This window comes from Pipistrellus kuhlii, unplaced genomic scaffold (assembly GCF_014108245.1).
Source record: "Pipistrellus kuhlii isolate mPipKuh1 unplaced genomic scaffold, mPipKuh1.p scaffold_m20_p_11, whole genome shotgun sequence".
Classification (NCBI taxonomy): Eukaryota; Metazoa; Chordata; class Mammalia; order Chiroptera; family Vespertilionidae; genus Pipistrellus; species Pipistrellus kuhlii.
Window position 1 is genome coordinate 31524106 of NW_023425416.1, and position 27170 is coordinate 31551275.

General features: G+C 47.8%; 1 protein-coding gene across 1 annotated transcript in view; it reads right to left on the reverse strand.

Moving 5' to 3' along the window:
* RFTN1 (raftlin, lipid raft linker 1) overlaps positions 1–27170 on the reverse strand; it is a 171778-nt gene that overhangs the window by 38084 nt on the left and 106524 nt on the right. Inside the window, exons 5-6 of the mRNA XM_036431567.2 lie at positions 11943–12240; positions 2703–2906 (exon numbers count right to left, since the gene is read on the reverse strand). Coding sequence (XP_036287460.1) covers positions 2703–2906; positions 11943–12240 — 502 coding nt within the window. The remainder of the gene's footprint in view (positions 1–2702; positions 2907–11942; positions 12241–27170) is intronic.

Below are 27170 nucleotides of genomic sequence, written 5' to 3' on the forward strand. Positions count from 1 at the left end.
TGAGAGTTCTGCAGCCGCCATCCCTGCGACAGAGATGTGGCAGCCCCACCGTGGAGATGCCACGGGCTCGGTGCAGGCTCTCACAGCTGCGCTGCCGGGGGAATTTCACCTTGTGTCTTCCAGGCAGGAAGGCTGGATTAAACGCAGCTAAAGCCAACGGGGGACAGAACGGCATCTCAAACCCCCGAGTCAAATCAGAGGAAAAGTCTGTGTGGCTGGACAGACGGTGGAAGAACGGGGCGAGGAGGAGTGGAGGAGACTCAGCCTCCATTGCCAAAGCCACAATGGCCAGAGAGACAGCGAACGGCACTGCGAACGTTCAAGGTGACCTCTTGGGTTCAGCTTGCCCCTGATGTGTGCGGGCGGTCAAAGACAAAAAAACGTCTCTTTTGACCCCCCCAGTGCTCCTAAGGGGGGAAGGCGGATGACCAGCGGCTGGCTGTGTAGCTGCACCTTCGGTGCCTCCCTGTAGCTTTCAGATGTGAGCCCAATGAACCATCCGCCTTTCCCCAAAAGAAACGCACAACCGTGCGCGACCACAGGGAGCCTCCGGGAGCGCCCAGAGGAGATAAAAGGAGCTGATGCGACCACTACCCAAGATGGGAGATGGGGTGTCCCTGCAGGAAGCAGGAAGTGAAGAGTTCTCCCCAAGTGCTGATGAGTCAGGGCTGCGAATATTTCCCCCAAGCTGATGCCACGGATGTGTTGTGGTGCATCTCAGAACAGATGGTGACATTCTCTAGCTTCAGGGGACGTTGCAAGCAACATGGAAAGCCGCCTTGTATACAGGGAGGTTCCTGACCTTGCCAGAGAACAGAACAGACTCTTCCTTCCTTAGTTACATCCATGCAATGGATATGCTAGCACTGTGCTGTCCAACACACTAGCCACTAGCCACACAGTCCTTGAAACTTATTATTATTATTATTATTATTATTATTATTATTTTTGTAGAGAGGAAGAGAAAGGGCTAGAGAGATAGAAACATTGATGAGAGAGGAAGATCATTCATCACCCCCCAGGGGGGATCATTCATCACCCCACACAGGGGATCAAGCCACAAACTGGGCCTGTGCCCTGACTGGGAACTGAACCGGCGACCTCTTGGTGCCTGGATTGGCCACACTGGATGGACAGTCACTGAAAATTTAAACGAATGGAAATGAAATTCTAAAATTAAACTTCTCAGCCTTCCTAGCCATATTTCAACTGGCCATTTGCCACACGTGGCTACCATACTGGACAGCACAGAAATAGAACATTCCCATCATGGCACAAAGTCCTATTTGGGACAGTGCTGCTCGGGATGTGTTCATAATGAACCTGTCACCTTTCTTATGTCCTTCACCCACCGCACAGGTGGCTCTGACCACTCTACCACCCGATGCCGGCTGCTACTAGGCTGCCACATTAACTTAGCTATTGATATTTCTATAGTAACAAGGGAGGGCGTCCAATGTTGAGACCTGTCTGTGCTGTAGTGTTCCAAAAGCTTTGGGTGACACATAGAAGGTACATCCAGAATGAAGACTGATGTCTCTGCTGTGTGTGTTTGCTGACATGGCAAATCACGCAAAATCCAACTCCATTCCTGACTTTGCTAACTCTTGAGAGAGAACGACTCAACAACCCAGATGCTGCGCTGTTGATGCCCCCCCCCCCCGCCCCCCACACACACGTTTTGTGGGATTAACAGATTCGGTGCAACATGTCGCTTACCTGGGAGTCCTGCTGACTGGCAGCCCTCAGGATCCACAGCGGCAGGCTTGTTGGCCCCACTCCCCAGTTGCCTCCCAGCGTGGATGCACCCCCAGAGACTCAACGTGCCTTTGTGTGAACCCCAAAACCCTCCTCATTGCTCGACACATTTCCCAGGTCGGGCAGACTTGCTTTCTGCCTTCGCAAAGCTGACACCAGCAATGCCACCCTGTGCAACAACCCCCAGAGAGAACCCATCCCCCATCCCCGGGGAGGGTGTCGTGGGGGCCACGGGCCCCGGGAACAGCGCGTGTCCCCACGGAGCTCGCGGGAGCCAGGCTGTTCGGCACACATCTCTGCTGCTAATTCCGAGGTGCTGCTACTGCTACTCCAAACTGTAAGGGTGTCTACAAACAATTCACACTTTCGGAGAGGCATGATCCCCAGGGGGCAATTAACAAAACCAGAGGGGAAAAATCTTTGAAAAGCAACACAGATGGAGACCACGACCAGTGAGACAGAATCAAGCCTCTGTCCCTGGCATTCTAGAAAAGATCTGGCTGACCCCTGGTTGATTCCCAGAGAGTTAGGAGTTGGCGAGGTTTAGAGAGAGAGCATAGGTGGCGGGCTTTATGGAAAAACGCCTCAAAGCGTGTTCGTGAGAAATCAAATGCAGCGCGTTTATTAGCTGCCGAGTTCTCGGAGCAAAGCAGGCGCTGAAGATGGGTTAGGACAGGGGTCGGCAAACTCATTAGTCAACAGAGCCAAATGTCAACAGGACAACGATTGACATTTCTTTGGAGAGCCACATTGTTTAAACTTCTTTGAACGCCACTCCTTCAAAATAGACTCGCCCAGGCCGTGGTATTTTGTGGAAGACCCACCCTCCAGGGGCCCAAGAGCCGCCTGTGGCTCGAGAGCCCCAGTTTGCTGACCATGGGGCCAAGAGGACAAGAACGAGAAGCAAAAGTCTCCAGGGCCCCCCAGGGCTGTGGGTTCCATACCGTTGACCAGGCCCAGGTAGAAGATGGCATTCACCAGCATGCCTCCTTTCCGGAAGTGGTCGCTCATGTGCTCCAGCCAGTTGGCATCCAAACCGCTCACTGCCTGGCCGTTGGTGGAGACCCGGAGAGGAATGCTGACCGTGTAGTACTGCCGGCACTCCTGGTGGCTCTTCGGTTTGTTGAAGAGGGCGAAGATCTCCGTTTCTGCGGGGAGACAAGCCTTTAGACAGGGACAGAGCTGCCTCCTTGGGTCTAGTGGAATCTCTCGGGAGCCTGGGAAATGACCTCAGAGGTGACATCTCGGAGAGGGAGCGCCCTTGCCAGACAATAAAACCCGATTCCAGGCAGAGAGCTAGGAGCGTCCTGAAAGGGACATGGCCTCATGAACTCCAAGTGGAGACTTGGAAGCTTTGAATCGGGCATAGCATGTTATCTGGAATGATTCACCTGTGCAGTTAGGTGTTTGAGAGAAGGACAGAGTAGAGAGTCTCAGAAATTCACACAAAGGTGTTTTGAAAGAAAAAGCAGACATACTTGGGTGAGAACTGGTCTGAAAACACACACACACACACACACACACACACACACAGTCTTCAATGTACACAGGCACATAAAAGCAAAAATACTGCCGTAATTCCAGGAACCTTGCCCACCCCTCAACTCGGCTATTTATAAACTGCAGTGGTGTTTCCTGGGGCTGAGCCCATAATACTTAATCAAGCACATCAAAAATACATCATTGATATGTAAAAATAAATACGTTCCGGTAAATGAGGGTTCCTGCCTGGCTTGGAAGGTCTGCTCAGCCAGGCAGGCAGACATTGGCATTGAGGGGGGGGAGGGGGAGAAGAGGGGGGGCGTGAGCTGAACTTCCTGTCCCCTTCTTTATGGCCTGGCTTTTCAAAAATCAATAGTCACCACCACGCATCCGCTGCCCCGCGCCTGCCCTACGTGCCGCAGGCCACGAGCGAGCAGTCCTGGCCTCCGCAGTGAGGACCTGGAATTTCCATCTCAGTCCGAAGGTCTATTTTTGGGTTTCTCGTTGAGTCAAGCCATCAGGGCTCAACCCAGCTTGAAAAACCCTGCTTCCACAGGCTGCGCAGGCATAGGCACTGGTTTCCAAAAATATCCGTTTCGATAAGAAAATCCCTGCCCTTCTTTCAAAGAAATATTTTAAAGGCCATCAACACTAGCAAAAAAAGCCAGACGTCACCCTCACGCTCTCCGCAGGAGACACCTGGCCTACATCCACGCCCCGAGGCGCTGCCGCTGACCTGCCCATATTTCACCATTGTCGCCCTAGCCAAATAAACAGACTCCCTTTCCTTTATTCAAATAAATGCATCGTAAAAGGAAACCCTGCTTCCAGATTCTAAGGGAAACAACGACCACTTGCTGCAAACAGGAGGGAACGGCGAGGCACACGAACGCGCACCAAATATGTCCATTCCGTGTAGCATCTAAAATTATCTCACGCAGGAACTGTCTTCTGGACAGAGGAAGTCTTTTCGCAGCCCCATCCGAGCCGGCTTCAGCAGAGATCCCTGGGGAGCAATGCTGGGCCAGGAGCCTTTGTCATCAGCAGGAGTGAAGCTCCTCGGGGAAGGCGGGAGGTGAGGGGGGCTCATTTCCTGCTATCCACTGGCCTGGACCAGTTAGGAAAGGAAAGTGCCCATCTTCACAAGCGGCCACCTGGATTTCCAAGGAGCACCTCTGGCCTCGTCCTTGTCCCCCACCCCAGATTACCTTTCTCAGCCCACCTGTCTGACTCAGGAAGCTGTCCCAGCCAGGGGAGGCTTCCACAGGAGATAAAGGAGGTCTCGGTGTACAAAACTGGCCGCCGCTAAACTATTTCGTGACCTTCAGACACACACTTGAGAGGGATGGGGTCGTGCAAAGCAAGATGTGTCACGGAGGGGACCCAAGCAATGCACTGGGGCTAGGGCTGGGGAAGGACAGGATGTGAACTAGATAATGAGGCGTTTCCCAGCCGCAGGTGCCAGGGCTTTATGTAGGAGCCAAAGCTACAAAGGCAGGAGGCTAAGCAATGCTCAGAGGAGAACTTCACATCATCTGGATTTCCTCAGACGCAGAGCCTGCAAAGCCTTTGGGTGCCATTGGCTATCTGGGAAGTGATCCCGGGAAACAGAGTGAGGGGGATGGGGTGGGAAACAGGGGATGAGATGAGGGCCCACGGAGGGTGCATTAACGCAAGGGTTACCGTTCGGATCATTCAGGCTCAGTTCCCCTCAGGTGCCATAGAGAACACCCCTCAGGTTGCCTTACCAAGGTGGTGAGCCAGCCAGGGCCGTGATCCTCAGGGACTGAGGGCCACCCTTGAGGCTGATAGATGAAATAGAGAAGGGCCGGAGACCGGGATGGCAGGACACAGGCTTTATTGAGGGAAGAGTACCCCTGCCAGCTGCTTTCAGAGAGGGGCGGAAGAGATCGAGGGCCAGGGTACAAGCACCGTTAAGGATAGGGGACGGGGCTTAGGGCACTCAGCACACGCTGATTGGTGATTAGGGACCTAGGGATTTAGGAATTGGGGGCTTAGGGTATTTGGCAGGTGCTGATTGGTGGTTCAGAGCTCAGGAATGTCTGGCCGTAGGTGGGGTTTACGTCTTCTGTCCATCAACTGGAGGAAGGGAGGGTCTATCAGAGGCATTCATCCTGGGCCTGCTGAGCCGGGGCCCAGCCAGATTCCTGGGATTTGAGGCTGTTCTCGGGACCACTGCACAGGCCGAGGCTGAGAAAGCTGGTCCCAGGGGACTCCCAGATGGGCCAGAGCACTATCACCTGCTATCGTCACGCACGAATCCATGGGAATTAAGGAGAAACCGCAGCCTTTACGTGGGAGAAGTGAGTGGGGAATTTGGAAGCGGCTAAAGACCCAAAACTATATGACGACCTGATTACACAGGATTCCCCCCACACATAGGGCAAGACAGAAACACAACTTTCCCTGACTCGAAACAGAACAGAAAAAGGGGAAGGCCGGAGTGAGAAGTGAGAGTGCGGTGCGGTGCGTAGAGAAAGTAGGGCTTATCACACGTGGTGCAGTGAGGTCACAGGGCTCCCCCCGCCGCCCATCTTCCCATCTGGACCCTCCCCAGGGAGGAGGACCGAGGCCAGAGACAAAAATACGTTTTGTCAGGAAGGAAAGGAAGTGCCGTTGGAATCAAGAGCCTCCCAAGCATTCGGAGAAATGAAATATTGGGAGAAACCTGATTTCAGCTGCATAACCCTGTGGTAAACTCCGTCCCCCCTGTCTCCTTGGCCACGATCCTCTCTCTACTCACGTGGAAACCAGCCAAGAGAAACTGTCCCTGAGTGACGTCCTTTGATGTTTTCATATTCTGATTCTCCGAAACACATCTCACATGAGCAGGCACCAGGGAGTCCAGAGAGAAGCCCCACGTTTGTTTAAAGCTTCTCAGCTGCTCGGTGACTCACGCATGACCCCAGCTGGAAGACTTTTCCAGACATCGGACAGAAAGTCCCAGAGGAGGGGGGTGGGGGGGGGGTAGAAGCATTGTTTCTGAGAATGTTCTGAGAATGGCTGGAGATGGGGCCTAGCAGAACACTGAAGAAGCATCGAGACTGTCTTATGGTGCCTGGCTGGCGTGGCTCAGGGGTTGAGCCTGACCCAGGAACCAAGAAATCACTGTTTTGATTCTTCGTCAGGGCATATGCCTGGGTTGTGGGGCTTAATCCCCACATGCTGAAGGCAGCCACTCAATGATATTCCTTTCTCATCTCGACAATGCTTCTCTCTCTCTCTCTCCCTCTCCCTCTCCCTCTCCCTCTCCCCCTCCCCCTTCATCCCTAAAATTCAATAAAAACATATTTAAAAAAAACAACAACACAAAGACTGTGTTGTATTTCTATCTTGTTGTCTTTCTCTTTCCCCCTTGTGCCGTTCCAATCCTCTGTGACAAGGACTGTCCCTGTGATATGACAGATGATGCACATGTGTCTGCTGATTGACCTGAGCCAGATAATACGGGAAGCTAGGAAAGGGAGAGGGGGTGTGGGCTCGCTGGGTGTTGCCTGTCTGACAGCAGCCCACCCTGGCCTTGCTGAGCACCCGGGGGGCAGGGAGGAAGGAGACAGATGCCCAGGTCTGAGGCTGCATCAGGCAGTGGGAGCTGAGGTATGCGGTGGAAGTCTGCAGCCTGCCTGCAGGCAAGGCCCCAGAGAGGCGGTGACGTGCGGGCAGCAGCGGGGCCAGTGGGTGCTCCAGGAGTCCCCCAGGCTGGAGGGAAGAGAGAGCTCAGAGTTTGGCTCAAAGCATGGGGGCTCCAAGGGCTAGACTGGGAGGAGGAGGAGGAGGAGGAGGCTGGTGAGTTAGCTGGATGGGAAGAAACAAGTGGGGGTCAGACTTGGCCTGGTAGCTGGGCTAAGTGGGGGGTAAGATCTCCTGAGGTCATGGACAGGGGAAGCAGGGGGAACTAAGCCGAAAGGTCTGCACTGGGAAGGCAGGGCTGTGGGCACCATGGTGGGAGAGAGGGCAGGGGGCCTTGGGCCTGTCCAAATTCTTCCTCAATCTGGGAGAAGGCTGCTTCAGGCTTTGATCAGGCTCGGGCACTAACTGCGGGCACCTCTGTGTGCCAGGGCAGAGTGTGGGCACCACTGCATACACAGCACGCCATGGGAACCCATCAGTAAGGATAACCCACTGCAGCCACAGGCACACACACTGTATTGACGAGGCCTTTACCATCTCCATTGGTTCTGTGCCCAGAAACCTTAAGTGGATCCCCCCAGAAATCACAAGCTGGTAAGTGGCAAAGCCAAGAGCCTTTCAAACCCCAAGCCTGGGCTGTTTCCCAAATCTAACAAGAGGCTAATGTCATCAGTGCACAGAAGGCGGGAGCCGAGGGCTGCGGGTGGGAGCTCAATAGCTGTTTGCTAATGGGCTGAGTGAAAGGCCAGAAAGATAGTGGCAGGTGGCAGATGTGGGGGTGGGGGTGGGAGCAGGACCACAGGGTAGAACTATCCTGGGGGCACAGGGAAGGGAGGGGCCACGTATCGGAAAAGCCAGACTCAGGAGAGCACCTCCCTCCTCTCTCTCCTCTCACAATGAGCTGCCCAGCCAGGAGGCCTGCGCACTACAATCCCCTCAGCCACGCAGTGCCATGGAGCCCCCTGGCCCAGGTTTCTGCCTGGCACTGTAAGCATTTGAGGGTGAGAAGGGCGATGCTTGGAAGACACTGTATTATCTCAGTGACAGCGAGAACAGTTTCCATTTGCACGAACCTGCCCGGCCTCCTTGTTTCTGTGGCTGAAGTTGCAGCAACAGTGATAACTGAGGGAAGGACAAGGCCGGGAGAGAAGTGGCAGGTGGACATCGGCGACCTCTCCCTGCCTAACCTATCCCTCCCTGGCCTTCCCACCGGCCTGCTTGTTACAAAGGAAGAACACAAGCTCCCTCTGGACAGAGCTGCCTCCCAAGGGGCCTGGCCCTGAGCAGAGCTGCCTGGGGCAGGGGAGTGTGGGAGGGAAAGGGGAAGCATCCTGGAGCAGCCGGGCATGGGCTGTCCCCGCACCAGCTCAGGCGATCGCCACACGCACCGCGAGGCCATCAAACCAACAGGAAATTCCCCCGAAACCAGGAAATAAAAGTCAATGAGCGGGAAGAAAACCACGTGATGGGCCTCCGAGGGGGCCGAGGGGGCACGTGGCATAATCTCCGAACCAGAGCCGCTGCTCCCCGGAGCCCGTGGGGGTGCGGAGGGGACCGCCCGCTCTGTGTCTGATGGGGAGAATGGGCCGGCAAGCCCTATCTGAGCAGCCCCGGCCTCGACTGGCTCCCCAAGGCCTCCTATAAAGGAAATAAATTAACGGAGGAGAAAGAGGGGGAAGCAGGGAAGGCTCCCTCGGGACTTCTTTTAATTGTCTTGCTGTGATTGCCTATTTAAGCCCACCTGGCAGGAGGAGGAGTAAAAACACTTCACCCTCCTTAGGGGGCCCTGAGAGGAAGGCAAGCTGAACGCTGAGCAAGCAGCAGAGAGGGGAAGCTTGGGAGAGAGGGAGGGGGCGTTTAGGGCTGGTGCAAGGAGAAGAGTTCCCAGGAGGAAGATTAGGAGAGAGGCTGCGGTGAGATGAAGGCCATGGCCCATGTGGACAGGGTCCCTGGACATCCGGCCTTCAAGCAGGCTGACGGCTGATGCCAGGAGATAAAACGTAACCCTCGGCGGGCCTGGGAGGCGACTTTCCTCATCTGTGAAATGGGCACAACCAACGACAGCACCTTCTGTCATAAAGCTGCCATGAGGTGCCATCCAGAGGACACACAGGGAGAACCGAGACCACTTAGAGGGTCATCCCCATTGTGCCTGCTGTCTGTCCATCCACCACAAGGCCATGCACGGGCACTAGCAAGCCCTGTGTGTTCATTCACTGCTGAAAAAAAAAAAAAACAAACCCAAAAAATCCCAAAGACTCATTTATTCCACAAGGAGAGGAAAAGGATGACAGCGAGATGCCTACATTTCAGGGACCTGTGGCCTCCTGAGCAGAGAGTTAAGAGCCAGCCTCATGTCTAGACAACAGACAGGTGCCCACGTAGTGAGATGGGGGAGGTGGTATAACACCCTACACAGCTAACATTCCTTTCCACTGTTTAGTTGACCACATCCAGACGCACAGGAACCCATGTTCCCCGGCAGGAACTAGTTTTCTAGTGGAGAATGGGGACCTGGGAAGATGACACACAGGCCAGGACACGCTGGTGTGCAGGGGTCTCTGGGTGTCCTGTGGCCGGGGGCGTCTTTATGTGAGGGAGGTGAACAGTCACAGGGCAGCAGGCGGCACCCGGGGAGAGGTGGATCCTGGGATAAACCGCCCCAGTGAACTCTTCCTGGGGTCAAACACAGAAGGCAGGACACCTGGGAAATAGCTTGGGGAAAGGTGGCTTCTGGAGCAGGAGAAACCTGAAAACCCCCGAGTGGAACCTTAGTATGAACTGCCTCCTTTCTCAAAGCCAGGGTTCCACTCAGAGCAACCTGTACCCCAATACTAACAGCTCACACTCAGGAGTCAAGCAGCGGCAAGTATTTCAAATGTGCATGTCATTTAACCTTCCATCAACAAATGATTGTTCTATCCCTATGTTCCAGGGTAAGACACAGAGGCATGGAAGACTGCCTAGCTAGAAGGTAGCAATCTGGCATGGAAATAGACTCCAGGTTCCTAACCATGTGTCACCTGCCTCACCACAGCTCCTGCCCCTCATCCCCGCCCAACTCCGAGATCCTGGATTGTAGAGAAGGGCTCCTAGGGGTCTGTCTTCCTTCTCAGCACGCACACACCCAGCCCATTAGCAATGAGCGGATAGAGGTTTCTGGAATAAGACTTGGACATTCATTAGGAGGCATAGACAGGGTCTCAATGTGCTCTCAGCTACTCTGGAGGGAGCAGAAGTCTACCTCGAACAGTGAAAAATCCCACAGACAAAAAGCTCTACTGCAGTACCTAACAGGGATCTGGGCGTAGAATAAACAGAAATCCTAATACTTCCAAAAACCGAGGCAGCGCAAATCTCTCTCTCCCTCTAAACCAGTGGTTCTCCGCCTTCCTAATGCCCAACTCTTTAATACAGTTCCTCATGTTGTGGTGACCCCCTAACATAAAATTATTTTCGTTGCTACTTCATCATTGTAATTTGGCTCCTGTTAATGAATCGTAATGTAAATAAATATATGTGTTTTCCGATGGTCTTAGGCAACCCTGCTAACGGTTCTCAACCTGTGGGTCGCACCCAAGACCATCTGAAAATACAGATATTTACATTATGATTCATTAACAGGAGCAAAATTACAGTTATGAAGTAGCAACGACAATAATTTTATGGCTGGGGGTCACCACAGCATGAGGAACTGTATTAAAGGGCCAGCGGCATTAGAAAGGTGGAGAACCACTGTTCTAAATCAACGTGGCAAATAAGCCCCCAGGATGAACCATCCCACAGTGCACTTTTCAGGAAGTACTGACATAACAAAACCCCCCCACACACTTCACCTTCTATGCTATTCTCAAAGCATGCTCCACTCTTCATCATTTATTGAAGGCTAATTTCAAGAATTAGCAAATAAATAATAACGTTAACCAGGGAGGTGATCCAGAAAGGCGAAAGAGAGAAAGGCCTCCTAAGGCTTGGGGTCACCTCCTGTCAGTCTTGTTACTGATTCTCCTTCCAAAGACTGGAAGAGGCCACCCAGCTCACACAAGTACCTGGCTCTCAGGAAACGGCTGGAGGCTAGGTTTGCTGGAGAAAGATGAAAGGGAATTGAGGGGAAGCAAAGAGAAATATGACTGTCTATACACTGAGGGCCCCAATAAATCTTGTGAGTCTGTGAGGATATTACACAGGAAAGACCAAGTGGAGAGGTGAATTGGGATGATGGCTAGGCCTGCCTGGGTTCACATGCCAGACCAGCCAATACCCAGCCTGGACAAAGGTTTACTCTCTCAACCTCAGTTTACTCTGCTGAAAAATGGGCCGCACGAGAGCTCACCCAAATCCTGGAGCTATCGGGAGAATGAAGAGATGGGTCATATAAAATGTGTACTGGCACAGGGCCTGGAACCCAGGAAGTAGTCAAACATGTCGGCTTCTGCATTGTTGTGCTGTTATTTGAAATCCCCAACCAAAAGGGCATGCTCTAACGGCTGTTCTCATGAGATTCAGAGGATTTCACACATTGGCCACGTGAGTGTTTTCCACATGGTGCTGACCTGTCCATGCACCTCCCTGAAATCTGGCTGTTTCCAGCCTAGTGAGTTTGAGTCACCCGTTTCCCACACAACGTGCCCTCAGCTGGCTTTCTCGGTTTCTTTCTTTAGGCAGATATTTAAAACAAGTGAGCCCAAAATGGAGCCTCTGCTTTGCATGGGTGCCGGCACGAGAGCACTTCCTGTGTTACAGGGGGTAACTCAAGGGCAGTGCAAAAAAAGCACGTGGGTGAAATAACTCAAGGGTGATAATCCACTTCAAACGTGCCCATTTTGGAGCAACTGCGAATCAATTTCGTGTGGTTCTGCTCCCTCGCCTTCCCTTTCCCCACGGAAGTCACGAGGCCCAGAAAAAGCACTTGATCAACGTTCTCCTGTTCGATGGATGGCACTCTCTACATTCTCACCCCATTTCTTTTTTCGTAAAATGCCACGGGGATTCCTGAGAAGCGGTTAGCCTCTCTTCCCTTGGGCCAATAGGCCCTGGGCCGACATACTTACTTCCCGAGGGTGGTTCGCCAGGCACTTCGGACAGCTCCCCGTCCAGTCCATCCGGAGTCTTGGAAAAGTCTGCACCGTCCCCCACTTCCAAAGGCGAGCTGGGCTGTGTGGCGGTGATGGGTGTCTCCCCTCCTGGGCCCTGGTTTGGCTCTGGGCTTCCTCCATCCGCTCTCGCTGGAGCCCCTGGGTTCTTGTCCTCACCCCGCACCGGGGGGCTGCTGCCTGCTGAGTTCACAGGGCAGTGGTACTGAGGGATGACACTCACGAATTTCAGGCCCCGACTGGCCGCCTCCTGGACCTGTGAGGCAAACAAAACGGAGAGAACCACGTGAATGGAATGCTCTACCAACAAGATGCTCTACACAGAAAACATCCAAAACGCCTCAACGTGAAACCCAGGGAGCTGGCGGAGGCACCGTGTGCAGGCAGTACATGCACCCCAGCCCTGGCCTGACTGGGGGCAGAGAGCATGGGCCTTGTTTTTTCTAACCACGGGAAAACACTGCATGGAGCTGCGAAGAGCGGGGATGACCTGTCTTTGAAACACTGTACTATGAGTTTTGTTTTTTTATTTATTTTTTCTAAGAGGCTTAGGAAAGGCTCTAAAAGGATGAGCTGAAACAAAGAGAGTTTGAAAAAGGAAGTTCATTTGGTAAGAGTTTATTTTTCATCTTTTTTTTTTTTTTCTTTTTCTGATGAATCACCTACTTCCTGCCAACCAGGCGACTGTATAATCCAGTATGCCTACATAAGTACATCCTAACTACCTGATGACATTTTATGACCCAGAGAGCTTCCTCTTTTAAACAATTGTTTTGGCAGCGAAGGGCTGAGACGGGGAAAATCACCACGGTGGGAGAGCAGATGCGCACGTTCCCACAAGAGGGGACACCTGCTTGGGGGTGCTGGCTGGTCCCCGGGGAAGCTGGAGGAGCAGAGACCACGCCAGGCCTACGGGTGCTGCTCGGGCAGATGTATGATTCTGCAGGCCACGGTCCACACCATGCAGTCTAGGTAATGGGTAAGTTCCTTCTCACTTTCTGGGCACCATAAGTGGGGGGCCTAATGGCCACATAGAGTATTGTGGCATTTTAACCTTCCTCTCCCTAAAAAATTCCCCTAGACAACTGAACGTAGTAGTCATAAGTGAAAAACAAAACAAACCATAAAAGTAGTAGCCTGATAAAACCAAGCAAGAGCCAGCCAAAACTAAAAGATGAACTTCAGGGGACTTTGTGGGCAAAGGTGCTCAAATAAACCAGGAGGTAGAGACCTCCAAATTGTGGTAAGTCCTAGTCACCAACCCCTAAGCAGATGACCTCAGAAAATCCTGAGACCTCTGCAGTGATCACCTCCATTTGAGAATTAGTAAGAAATACCAGCATAGAGTGTCTCTCTCTTAAAGAGGAGCAAGCCTTGGCAGCCGTCGTTGGATGAACCATCCAACTTTAAGCAGAAGGTCATTTTAGTTCAATGCACCACACATTCTAGAAGACAATTTAGGGCAGATGCAAACATGCCAGTCCACTTTTTTCTACAAAGTCTAGCCTGTGCTGGACACAACAATAGCAATAGTAGTAATTACCACTTACTGTAGACCTACTATGTGCCAGGCGCTGACTGCATTAGGCACTTCACATAAATGGTTTTGTTTGAAGAATGACTAGGAGTTCACTAAATGGGAGAAGGGCAATGTAGATAGAGAGAAGGAAGGGTTACCATGGGCAAAGGCTTGGTGGTGTACATCCTGATGTATTCAAGAAACTTCAAAATGTTTCTGGAACATGACAGGAGAAGCCAGGAATGCCCCGAAATGAGGTTGAACTGGAAATCACAAGGGCCATATCATGGATGCCAACAAAGGCTCTCACTTCATCCTGCAGGCCAGAATATCCCCAACTTCCCCACTAAGGGAACTCCAAGACCAGAGAACAGTGGAGAGCAAATAACAAGATTTCTTTGCTCATCTTCTATCTTAAACATTAATGAACATTCTGCATCCTGAACTGTAGTTGTACACAGTATCAAAACTTTAAAAACACCTCAACCCAAACCTTCCAGGGCCATTCATGTCTCAGGAACATGAACCATCTTTCTACATAAATCTTTTTTTTTTTTCTCTACATAAATTTTTGTCTGTAGCACTAGGTACTTTCTTTGGGTGGATTCCTGGAAGTGGAATTAATGGGTTAAAACAAGCATGTCAAACTCAAAGGCTAACACGGGCCAAATATATGAGCCATGTGGCCTGTGGGCTGCAAGTCTGACATGCTTGAGTTATGGGATTTTAACTCAACAAAGGCTTGATACAGGCTGCACAACTGTTTATCAGGAAGGGTGAGTAGTCCTTCTTAACCAGGAAAACTGCATTTGGATTTTATAAAGACCACTGTTTGGCTAGACCCTGGGGGCCTTGACACTTCTGGTTTTCTACCTCACTCTAGACCAGGCAACTTCTTTTCTCTTTCTCCCAAAGTCATTTGACTGTTTTTCAAATTGAGCCATGTTTGTTTCCCATTCACTCCTTCACTCATTTGCTCATTCATAACTTACTGAGCAAGGCTCACGTGCACGATAATGGTGAGGATTAGGTTGTGTTTAGCAGGATTCATCCTCAGCCACAAGTTCTTACCACGCTACACTTCACTAGGTGACCTCCTGGGTTTAACCACTGGGCATATGTTAATTATTCCCAAATTTGAATTCCACAGCCCTAATTTTTCTCTGGGGTTCAGACATACATGGCTGGCGATCACAGCTCACAGGGTCCACCAGAGACCTCATCTCTTCAAACTGGCATCTTCCTTAGCTCTTCCCTTTCTCGAATCCCATGTGTACACTCACCACATCCTGCCAGATTTATCCCCCCATGTTTCGGGAATCCCTCCCCCAGTCTCCTTATATCTGAGATCACTTTATTTAGGTGCTCAACAGCTGGTGCTGGATACCACCATTGCTTCATGCTACACCAGGTCTTTACGGGCACAGAGTCAAATCAGCATGGAAGATCAGATCATGAATACCCATGTCACCTGAGTTACAAAATTCTCCACAAAATTTCCCTAACAACTGTGGCTTCTTAAAACAACTGTTAAACACTGTACAACGTCTACTTAGAACCTTAACATGCATTATCCTAGGCCTCAAATAATAGCTTACAGAAGAGGAAACTGGTCAACCATCACGGGGATAATCACAGGTAATGCTCAGGTATGAATGAATATCCTAAATCCATCCTGAAGCTCCTTCAACAATACCACTCCTTCTATGTTATATAATCCAACCTGTGCCAAGATGCCCAGCTACAATAGATACTATTTTAAACTGAAATACGCTCTTACCCACCTTCTTCTCGTTTCTGCTGTGTTTCATAAGCACCCCACCCACAAAACTTAAGGGAGTGATCATTGCTGGTATAGGCACCAAATATTAAATAATACTACTTCTAATGGATCCAAGACTTCATTCAATTGCTCTATAATGAGTAAGAACAAATTTGATGGTAACTATATTTTTTAAACCTAAAACCAGAAATCTCATGATGTGGAAAAATATTTTTTAAAAATTATTTCTATACAAAGCCTCAATGCATTGTAAAAATAACCGCCTTTTGGTGTGTATTTGAAGCATCATTTTCATTAAAAATAACAACAGACTATTTGGATAGTCCCAGAAAATTTAGAACATACTGTTTGCTACTTTACTTTCAAAATGAATACCATGTTGCAAATAGTAAGTGTACTATATATACCAGTCTGGTACACTTACTTGTGTTGTAGAGTACATATATCAGTCAGGGTGAAACCAGTCAGGGAGAAATGAGATACAGGGTGGGTTTAGTAAAAATGAAAGCTAATGTAACATAGAAAAAAGGAGCAGAAAAGGCTCCTGCTGACAGGTCAGTGGGAACTGGGAATACCCACAGGTCATATCAGATAGTGTAGGTCAAGGGTCAGAGATAACGTAATACCATTTCGTCTGAATCCAATGAAGAAGGTTAATTTCACGTGTCAACTTGGCCAAATTAGGGCGACTAATTGTTTGGTCAACACTAGTCTAGCTGTGGCTGTGAAGGTATTTTTCAGCTGTGATTAACATCTACTCTCCAGTGACTTTAAGTAAAGCAGATCACTCGCCATAATGTGGGTGGGCCTCGCCCAACGAATTGAAGGCATGATGAGCCAAGACTGAGGTTCTACAAAGAAGAAGGGATTTTACATGTTTAACAGCAGAGAAATGCTGAGTCTTCAACCGTCAGAGTCAAGACGGCAGCATCACTCTTACCTGAATCTCTAGCCTGAAAGATGGCCTTACAGATTTTGGACTTGCTAGCGGGCATTTCCTTAAAATACATCAATTTCAAACTCAATCTTTCTCTCGATAGATAGATGATCGATAGGTAGATAGATAGATGCAGCCATCCTTCAACATCTGTGGGGAATTGATTTCAGGACCCTAGTGGATAATAAAATCCACGAATACTCAAGTCCCTTATATAAAGGGCTATAACAATTGCATATAACCTATGCACAACCTCTCAGGTACTGTACTTTAAATCATCTCTAGGTTACTTATATTACCTAACACAATGTAAGTGCCATGTAAATAGTTGTCATACTGTATTGTTTAGGGAACAATGATTGCAAAAAGTCTGCATGTGTTCAGTACCGATGAAACCATCGTAGGCCCAAGGACACAGTACACATCAGCAGCAACGTAACATTTCCTCCCTGAATATTTTCCATCCGTGGTTGGTTGATCCTGCAGATGTGGAATCTGCAGCTAGGGAAGGCCTGTTGTAAGCCTATTAGTTCTGTTTCTCTGAATTAACAGGAGGAGAGCAGGCAAAGGGAGTGCGATAGCCCAGGGCAGGCTGATGGAGGTCTCTAAATCTAACCCTGCTTTGCTGTGAAATGAAGAGAAGGCTGTGAGCTCCCATAAGTCAGTGAGAGAGCATGTGCTCCAAACAGAAACAAGTCCACTAAGATTTAATCAGGTATCAATGCAAGGTCCCAGGGGGGAGGCTGGAGGTGCAGCGAGAGAGCTAGCTGACAACGTGTAGCCCGTTTCTAACTTTATGTTACACTTAATGGGATCCCTATAACGAATAAGCTAATTAATGCTGGGGATCAGAAACTTAACAACTTTTTACAACTACAGAGTGGCGCTGCCCTTCGTGGTAGTCATGAGCCAGGTGGGGGCTGTTTAAATTCAAACAAAATTTAAAAATCAAGTGCTCAGCCACACTCGCACCACACTTCAGGTGCTCAGTAGCAAGTAACTAGTGTAAGGTTTTAAAAAAGTCCCGATTTTTAGAAAGATTGGAAAGATTCTTTCCAAAAATCGGGACTTTTTTTTAAAAAACGCCTTGGGACGCGGGAAAAAGTGTTAGAAATGGGACTGTCCCGCCAAAAGCGGGACGATCTGGTCACTTTAAACTAGTGACACTACAGTACTGGACAGTACAGAAATAGAACACCAGTCATGGCAGAAAGTTCTATTGGATAGAGTTGTTCTAAAGCATAATAAAACATAAAATACTGAGCAGTAGGAACAGTTTTCAACAGTGGTTTCAGAGACATAAAATATAAGGTAAAGACCAAGGCTCACACACATCCCACTTGTACCCGAGACCACTCTGACCCTCCCTCATAACTCTTGGGTCACCGCCTGGGATGGCTGACATTTAAAGGTGTTTGTGGACCCGTGACATAGACAAAGAACCCACAAACAGAGGCATGTGCTTTGTGTCAAGAACAGGCACAAAAATGCTGTTCTGGGTTGCACAGCTACATGTGAGTCTTTGCGGTGAATATATTATCATATGCACACAACCCTTCCCATCTTTTATCACCTAGACTCTTGTACAGCTTTCTGAAAAAGGGAGGTTCAAAAATAACACCCATTTTAGCTCAAGTCTGAAGCTGCCTTCAGTTCTGACGTGTTAACACTTAGCTTCAGGAACAGAAAGCTTTACCAAGCCCTGCTGGGTGTTTGGCTCCACTGTGGAGCCCCAAGGAAAGAACATGTGGACTATCTGGTGGTGTGGTTGTCTCTTTTAATGACTGACAGGTCATGGAGTGAGCCCTGGACAAGGAGTCTGAGACCTAAAGCTTTGGATCCAGCTCTGCCACTCACTAGCTATGTTGTGTAGTCAAGGATTGATTTATGTAAGCCTCATTTTCCTCATCTGTAAAATGTGGATGATAACATCCATTAATTCATTCCATAACTATTTTCTCAGTACCTACTAGGGCAGTGGTTGGCAAACCGCGGCTCGAAAGCCACATGCAGCTCTTTGGCCCCTGGAGTGTGGCTCTTCCACAAAATACCACGTGCAGGCGCGCACGTACAGTGCGATTGAAATTTCGTGGCCCATGAGCAGAAGTCGGTTTTCGGCCTGGGCGAGTCTATTTTGAAGAAGTGGCATTAGAATACTGAAGGGGCCTAAGAGCCACATGTGGCTCGAGGGCCGTGGTTTGCTGACCACTGTACTAGGAGAAACTAATAGTGAGCCAAACAGGCACTAAACCCGCCCTCTTGCATTTTGTATGTGTTGGTCTAATTCAAGGGTAAGTGAGAAATTCTGAAGAGTTAATGCGGTTCATCCTTCTCAAACTGTCCATGCTCAGTTTGAGGGACTGCTATTTGGCAGGGCTAAGGTTTTGGGGAAGAGGTATTTCTTTATTCTTCTCTGCTATTAGGGGTTATTTGGAGTTCAGGAAATGCTGAAAGAATCGAGAAACCTGTAAACTCCCTTAAAAACAAAAGGAAGAGGAGGGGCCCATTGTTTTGGTCGGAGTAGAGAGTGAACCCATCCTTTGGTGGCTCTGTTCAAGGCAGGCAATTATGACAAAAGAAGTCTTATTTTTTCTCATAATCCGTGTTAATGGCTCAATTCTTTCACTTAGATTGTGCCTATAGTTTCAAGATTCGGTAAAACTGGAGTGCATAGTAGTTAGAAATAAATAGGACTGTCCAAAGATCTTCAACCGTCCCTTTGTGCCCCTGTAAACCAACCCCTGTGTCAACAGTCTCAATAAAAAATGCACACAAAGTGAACAAGGAAGGAAAGGTCTAGTCTACCTGTGAAGAACAACCTAATGGTAACTGAAAGAGCACCCAACTGGCGGCAGGGTAGGGCCAGAGCTGGACCTTAGGAAGACCTGGAACCAGCATCTCCAGCACAGTCAGAAACTTTCTCCAAGTTATGTCCTACTTTTTCTTTATTTGTTAGCATCATTCTTCTTATCTAAAAACAAGGTTCTCCAATTAGCAGAAAATGTGGCCACTGTCAACTTCTGAGTCTATTTGCTTAGAGCTTAGCTACTGAAGACAGAATGTCCTAAACTTCCTGATTACACACAGTAAAAAAGATCCCAGGGGAGGCCTCTGATTGGCCCAACTTAGGTCAGGTGTCCACCTCTGGGCCAATCAGTTCTGACCAAGGGCAGGGTAGCTCCCATGGAAACTATACAGATGCACTGTGGCCACAAAGCAGCTCTGAAGAAGAGGAATTTTAGGACAAAACAAATATTTTAAAATCTGTCATGTAGATACATTATGTCATGTGAAATAAAATCTGAAATTTTTTCAGTACTCACATGTACTCAAATGAAGACGAGAATACAAACCAAGTATTATATAAGGCAACTGATACTTAAGCCAAATAAAACCAAGCAAATAAATCCTTACCATGCTCATATACAGGGGTAGGCAAAAGTAGGTTTAGAGTTATGAGTACCTGAAACAGTTCATTCTTGTATTGTGATTAATTATTGTATTGTTTTCCATATGAACACCCGTAAACCTACATTTGCTCACGCCTATATTTTGGTCAAAGTGGTTCCTGCCTCAGTGCATGGGTTATTTGGTCCGCAGAGAGACAGCAGTCTGCTACTTCACCCAGGGTATCTTTGCATATCTCCAAATGGCAGGTCTGCTAAAAAAAAATTGCTTCCTCACCATTACTGAAATATAACTGAAGACAGTTTTTATTTTTGCCACAACAGATATAAACCCAGGCTGGGAGGGGCATGATGGAAGAGTCAACACGCTAGAGCAGACGAGTGTCCCCTCTGGGAGATGTTCCCTGACCCTGCAAATCCCTATTCTCTCTCACTAGAAGCCCATCAGGAGAATTTAGCATAAATGTGGTTGCCTGGGCTCAGATCAGGACCCTGGAGCAAAAAGCAAAGACTTCTGCCCATTTTCCAGGGGGGAAAATGTACAGGAGAATCTGCCATTGCCCACCAGTCTGCTAGAACCCCCAGCTCCCACTAAGGCCACTGCACAACCACAAAAGAAATGGACAAATCAAATCTCAAAGCATTATGCTAGCAAAGCACTTAAAGAGACTCGCATCACAGTCTCGTGGGAAAGTCACAGAATGAGTGCTGGACCTCCCTGTGTGTTGCTTTGTGGCTTCCTAGATCCCTGGTGAGTAAAAATAACCTCGCCCACAGGTGAAGTCTCTGTATACAGAAATGGCGTGAGGGAAGGACTCCCATAAGGCTAGCAAAGGTGAAGCGGTAAGAAAAGTGTCATAAGTTAAGCAAAGAAGACCAAATTTCAATGTACCTGCACCAAAAATCCACCATCACAAATATTTACATTTACTGAGAGTTTACCATATGCCAAATATTGTTTTAAGGGCCTTACATGGATTAACTCATTAAATCCTTATAATAACAATATAAGTATTTACTCTGTTTTTTGTAATCCTCATATGAAGATATGTTTTATTAATTTTTAAAAACAGAAGAAGGAAGGGAAGGAGGAGGGAGTAAAAGAAAGAGAGAAAAGAAAGGGGGGGGGAGGAGGAAGGGAGGGAGGTAGGGAGGGAAGAAGGAGAGGAAGAAAGAGATCATCAATGTGAGAAAGAAACATTGATAGGCTGCCTCCCATATGTATCCCGACTAGGGATTGAACCTACAAACTCTTTTGGTGTAGGGATGACTCTCTGGCCAACTGAGCCACCTGGCCAGGGCTCGGTATTCTTTTTTCCCCTGTGTTACAGATTAGAAAACTGAGGCAGAGGTTGCAAAGCTTGCCCAAGTCCATAGAGCTAGCAGTAAATGGCAGCTAGGAGTCAAACCTAGCAGTCGTGGTCCAGCATTGTCTTCTCTATACTCCATGCAGTTCTGTGAAATACTGGGCTAGATCTTGAAGACTGTTGAATCTTTGGAGCCTGGACTTTTTGTTCTGCAGGCAGTGAGATGCCACCAAGGTTTCTGAGCAACAGTGAGGCCTATCCCGAGGGAAATTCATCTGTCTGAAGGATTTGGTCTGAATAGAGGTGAGAGATGGTGTTGGTAACAGAAGTGAACAGAGTAGAGGCAGAGAGAGTGGTTGGAGGCCTGGGGTCACTGCAGAGCTCGTGGGAGAAGTCAGAAAGAGCCTCCCTTGTCATGGGCAGGGAGGTGAGAGGTAGATAGAGACCAAAAGTAGAGACAGCAAGCAGTCTGTGGACAAGGCTATATGTCATAGGACTTTGGCGTGTTCAACGATTGGTAGGTAATCGATTATCCAAACATGGGCACTTTTGAAAGCAAAACTGTTAATAATTATGCTGTGAACACAGGCCTGAGCTAAAACTGTCCATGTGAACGGAGACATAGGGACCCCAGTTACACGTGACCAGCAGTGAAAGCTGTTTTAAAAAGAATAAGCACATGACTGTCCTTTTTCTTCCTTCCCTGTCCAGCACGTGATCCGCTTCTTCCATCGCTTTCCTGTTACCACATCCTGATCTTTCTCTGCCTGGTCCCTCTCACAAGTGTCAAATCCATCCCACCCACTCAAGGTTTCCAGAAGGCTCCAGATCTTCCATCCGTGGACACTGCGGACCTCCCATCCCCCCCGAGGCAGCTACCTCGTCCTCTCCCTTGGGGTGTCCTACCCCACACCTCTTCACTCCTCTCCACCTTCACAGCCTTTGTTTTCTTCAACATACGAGTTGGCTTCCATCCGGGGACCTTCGCACTTGCAGCAACCTGTTTAGGATGCTGTTCCACCCAATGTCCCATGACTGGTTTCTCCTTGTTACCTGGGTCCCCTCTCCCATGCCTGGCCTTCTCTGAAATCCCAGTCTAGAAATGGTCACCTGGTCATGCTTCCACGTCTCTTTGATTTTCACCATACCACTCACACCACTTTTTAAAAATAATAACTTATTGTCTGCCTTTCCCAGTTGGGTGAGATCCCTGTGAGGCTAGGAACATTGTCTATTTCTTCCCTGCTATGTCCCCATCATCGGAAACAGTTCCTCATACCTAGTAAGGACTCAATTAATGTTTAAGAAGGAATGAGTGGGTAGGAGGTTAAATCTGCAGAATCTGAAGTTACTAAGCAGAAACTTCTCGGAGTCCATTAACTCCAGTCATCTGGGACCAGTAACGTTTTGCAAATAACACCCATTTGAAATGTTGAAAATCTGCACATCATTTGCTACTTGTATCATTTTTTAACATAGAAGAAAACAGGCCCAGAGAAATGAAAGGATTGCAGGTCCCGGGTACATCTCAAGAAAGCAGCACTTAAAATAAAGTGAGTTGCAGCACCTCGGTTTTCAGTCCATCTCATACCAAACAGGGTCAATCTTCCCCTCAGGAAAAAGGAAACCCGCAGCAACAAACTATTTGTTAATATCAGTCTGCCTTATTAAGGTTAACATATTCATAACTGGACCTTCTTTCATAAAGGTACTATTACCTAAGATAAGACAGTGCATTCCACCCCCTACCATCCACTCCCTCCAAAAAAAAAAAGATAAAAAAAAAGCAAAGAAAGAAGGAAATATAAAACCCAGCTAGAATCCCAAACCCTGGAGCTGCTGAGGTTGACAACCCCAATTTCACACCTTGATAATACCAGTGGACCCTGGAATTACAAGCTTGGAGCAAAGAACCTCCAGGTTTTATTAAGATGCCTGGGGAATGTTCTGAAAAAAAAACCAAAAAAAACCCCAAAAACCAGCCTTAAGCGTCTTCATGGAACTCACATCTCAGCAGCACAGCTAAATGACTGAGGGAAGAACGTTAAGTTTGAAGAACTTTAACCAGAAACAGATGTTTCCCTTCACACCACACTGCTTTAACATCTAGTATTCGTGACTTCTTTTTCCCATCATCCCCTGATTTGCATAGGCTTCCAAAACGATAAGGAAAGGCACTTTAACAAAATGTTGTGATGGTGCCGTTGGGCCAGGGCTATCTGAGCTTTAACCTTGGTTAAAGAAAAAACACACAAAAACAACAGGCCCTTTTCTATTCCCACAACTCCAGACCAACAAAAATATAACACGGTCCTAATGGCATTTGGAACTCCCATGGTAAACAGAGCGGTTGAACTAAGTACTTGGGGATGGTTTTCATTACAATGTGCAAAGAAATGAATGTTTTATTGTTCTTTTGTAAATACCCGGGAGGACCCTGGGATGGCTTTTCTGGACGATGAAAATGATTTGAGCGTGTTTCAGATCTCATGAAGATATGTGATCTCTCTGAGTAACAAATAGGGCAGGGTTTTTTTTTTTCTTTTCCCCCTTTTTGGTGGTGGGGGTCTTTGCATGTACAACTGTTGAGAATTACAATCAAAGATCATGTTCAATGCCAGATAACCCTTATAGTCAATACTCAACGTATTTCCATTTCTTGCCTTTGTTTTTATTTTTTTACGCATTCCATAGCCATCCTGCATGTTTCAAAGTCCTCTCCTAGCACACAGTGAACTGTAAAGGAACGTAGCATGTTCTGAATTCATGTTTGCGACAGATTGTATTTTTTCAAAGATGGTCACAGCCATATAGTTCACCCAGCAGGATCTGCTAGAACCTCGCCACCACCACCCAGAGGAGAAGTCTACGTCCCTCTAGTGGAACCAGTATGAACCTCCACTAATGAGAAAAGTCAAAAGGAAGCCATGTTGCCGAAACTGGTTTGGCTCAATGGATAGAGCGTCGGCCTGCGGACTCAAGGGTCCCGGGTTCGATTCCGGTAGGGGCATGTACCTTGGTTGCGGGCACATCCTCAGTAGGGGTGTGCAAGAGGCAGCTGATCGATGTTCCTCTCTCATTGATGCTTCTAACTTTCTACCCCTCTCCCTCTCTGTAAAAAAATCAATTTTATATATAAAAGAAGCCATGTGACTTTGGAGGCCTGGCCATGAACTTCCTTTTTCTTCTCTTGGGCTGTTTGCTCTTGGAACCCAACCATCATGTTTTGAGGGAGCCCACCAGTCTGTGGAGAGACCTTCAATGGCCCTGTAAGTGCACCTCCTCACCCTCCATCCACTGACAAGCATCCCAGTGGATGCCATATGAAGTAGAGATCAGCCAAGTCCTGCCCAACTTACAAATCTGTCAGCAACATAAATGACTGCTGTTGTAAACCACTATGTTATGGGGGGGTTTGTTATAAAGCAATAGTGATGCTCTTAGAATACAGAAATCCTCACTCATTCATACCGATGGGAAGATACCAGACTGAAGCAGAGCCCACAGCCTTTTCTTTATATGGGAGGCCGTTAGCTGTGCTCTCAAATAGGCAGCCATGTAAACAAGGGTAACACAAGTACTTCCAAGGAGCAGGCCCTTCGGGACGTGCGTTAGTACAGAGTAAGAGCAACGTGTAATTAGCCTCTGGCTCATGAGGATGCACCCAGCAAGCAGGTACCCTGAGGTAAGCCCCGCCCCTACAGCGTGCCTTACATTATTAATCCGCTAAGCAAACCTGGAGGCAAACATGGGCATAATTCTTGTTTGTGACAAGTTACAGATGAGTAGCACATGAATTAATGATGACGTTTTACTATTCACGAGCGACACAGAATAATGCCCACATTCCTTGGCACCACTGGAATCAGAGACACAGGGGCCCCCCAACGCTCCACTCCCCGCCCGGTGCTTGAAGCTTAGGAAAAAACCCATCTGTGTTATTCTTAAGGCGCCATAAAGAGCATCTTCCATGGTCCTCTGGGAGTGTCTCAGAAGTTACAACTGCATCTCTCATTCAAAATGGGAAGTCACTGAAATGAAGCTTCTACACCAACTGAATAATGAAGAGTTCCACGGAGAACTAACTTTTATTTCTAGCAGGAACAGATGTACACATGTTCTTGAAAAGTTTTCCCACCTTTTCCGAATTTTTCTTCTACTCCCTGTTCCCTCCATATCCCAACCTTTTTATCCTTTTTAATAAAAGTTTCTTGGGTCCTGGTCACTGTGGCTAAGTGGGTGGAGTGTTGGCCCGCACACTGAAGGGTCTCGGGTTCAATTCCAGGCCTCGGTCAGGGTGCTTGCAGTAGGCAAGTAATTGACGTCTCTTACTCACATCAATGTTTTGTGTGTTTTTTTGTTTTTTGTTTTTTGTTTTGTTTTTTAATCTTTCTCTGCCTCTTCTCCCCCCTCCAATCAATGGGGGGAAATATCCTCCAGTAAGATTTAAGAACAAATAAATAAAAGCTTCTGGGAGTGCCTTCTGCTCAATAATACCCTATCACCCCACCAATAACATCCCTACTTAGAGAAAATGTGTTATATATAAAAAATGGAATATTATTCAACCATTAAAAAGAAGGGAAGTCTGCCATTTGCAACCAAAGGGCATTATGTTGAGTGAAATAAGTCCAACAGAGAAAGACAAATACTGTATGATATAGCTTCTATGTAAAACCTGAAAAAGTCAAACTCACCAAAGGAGAGAATAGGATGGTGGTTACCAGGGACTGGTGCAAACTTGCAGTTCTAAGAAGAATATGTTCTAGAGCAGTGTTTCCCAAAGTGTGGTACGCGCACCCCCAGGGGTACAGGAAGAGTTTGGTAAAGGTACGCATTGCACCGGAGTTTGGTGGGGATATGCACTGCACTGTGCTTAGCTGCGCCTAATTCTACGTTCTCATGAGTACGAGGGGTACTCAGCGTTACGAAAATTATAGAAGGGGTACACATATGTCAAAAGTTTGGGAAACATTGTTCTAGAGGATGTAATATACACCATGGTGACTCTATTAACATGGCTGTATATATTATGTAATTGAAATTTGCTAAGTGAGTACATAATATTCTCACCCCCCCCCATAGAAAATGGTAACTATGTTAGCTATGTAGTGATCCTTTAACTACATAGGTTTATTATATCATCATGTTGTATCTGATACTGTACATAATAAACTTACGTAATATTGTCAATTATATTTCAATAAATCTGAAAAAAAATCCCTACTCCCTCACCCACATAACATCCCTACCATCCCCACCATATATAATACCCCTAACACAGCAAACAGTAATGTCCTACTATCCATGCTCCCCAGATACCTTTCAATCCAAGGCTGGCTGCTCTGGGGCTAACAGAATGAAGATAGATTAGGAAGTAATTAGTGAGACGGGAAACTTTGGTTAAATCCATTTTCTCGCATGGCGTAGGCTAGATTTAGAATAATCAGCGATGGGAACACTTGGGCCATTTGTCCAAACACATATCTTGGATTACTTGTATAGATTTCAGCACCACCCACATAATGGTAATCTATCTTATTTTTCAGTATTTAAAACACTTAAGAAGTCAGAAGTGATCCAACAAATTAATCATTTAAGTTTAGATTTTCCTCACAATAGATTTTTTTTCCATTGAAGAGTCAGAAAGCCAGCAGTTACTTTTGACCCTAAGGGGGGGGGGGGAAGCTTGTAAAAAAAATAATAAAAGCCCTTATCTTGAACCCCAATTACAATTACCTCTTAAGGGGAAAGACAAAAATGGCCATCAATCAACAAACACTGATTTAACACATACAGAGCACAGTGAATGCTAAGATGTGCTCAGAAAATTTCACAAAATGAAGGCACCTGGCACTAAAATTCTGCATGCCACAACCCTAAAATATGAATTAATAAAATGAACCTCTGGAGAAATCACTGATTCTATGGGATCAACCATAGAATCACAGGATACTGGAGATCATCAATGTGTAAAAGCTTCCTTTTACAGGGAAGAAAACCAACAATTCCAGAGGGGCAATGCGTCCTGCATAGCTGACTACCCACGTTATTAATTAGGTAGCAGTTTTCCTTTACTGGAATCAGGAGGACATTCTGGAACTGGGCTTTTAAAAGTTCCAGATTTCTCTTTGAGAAGGCCAGTCAGCTTCAGTAATTGGGTACTTTATGTCCAAGAATTCTCTCTCCTCTCCTTCCCCCAAGCCATCCTCAACGCTGCTGACTGGTCCCAA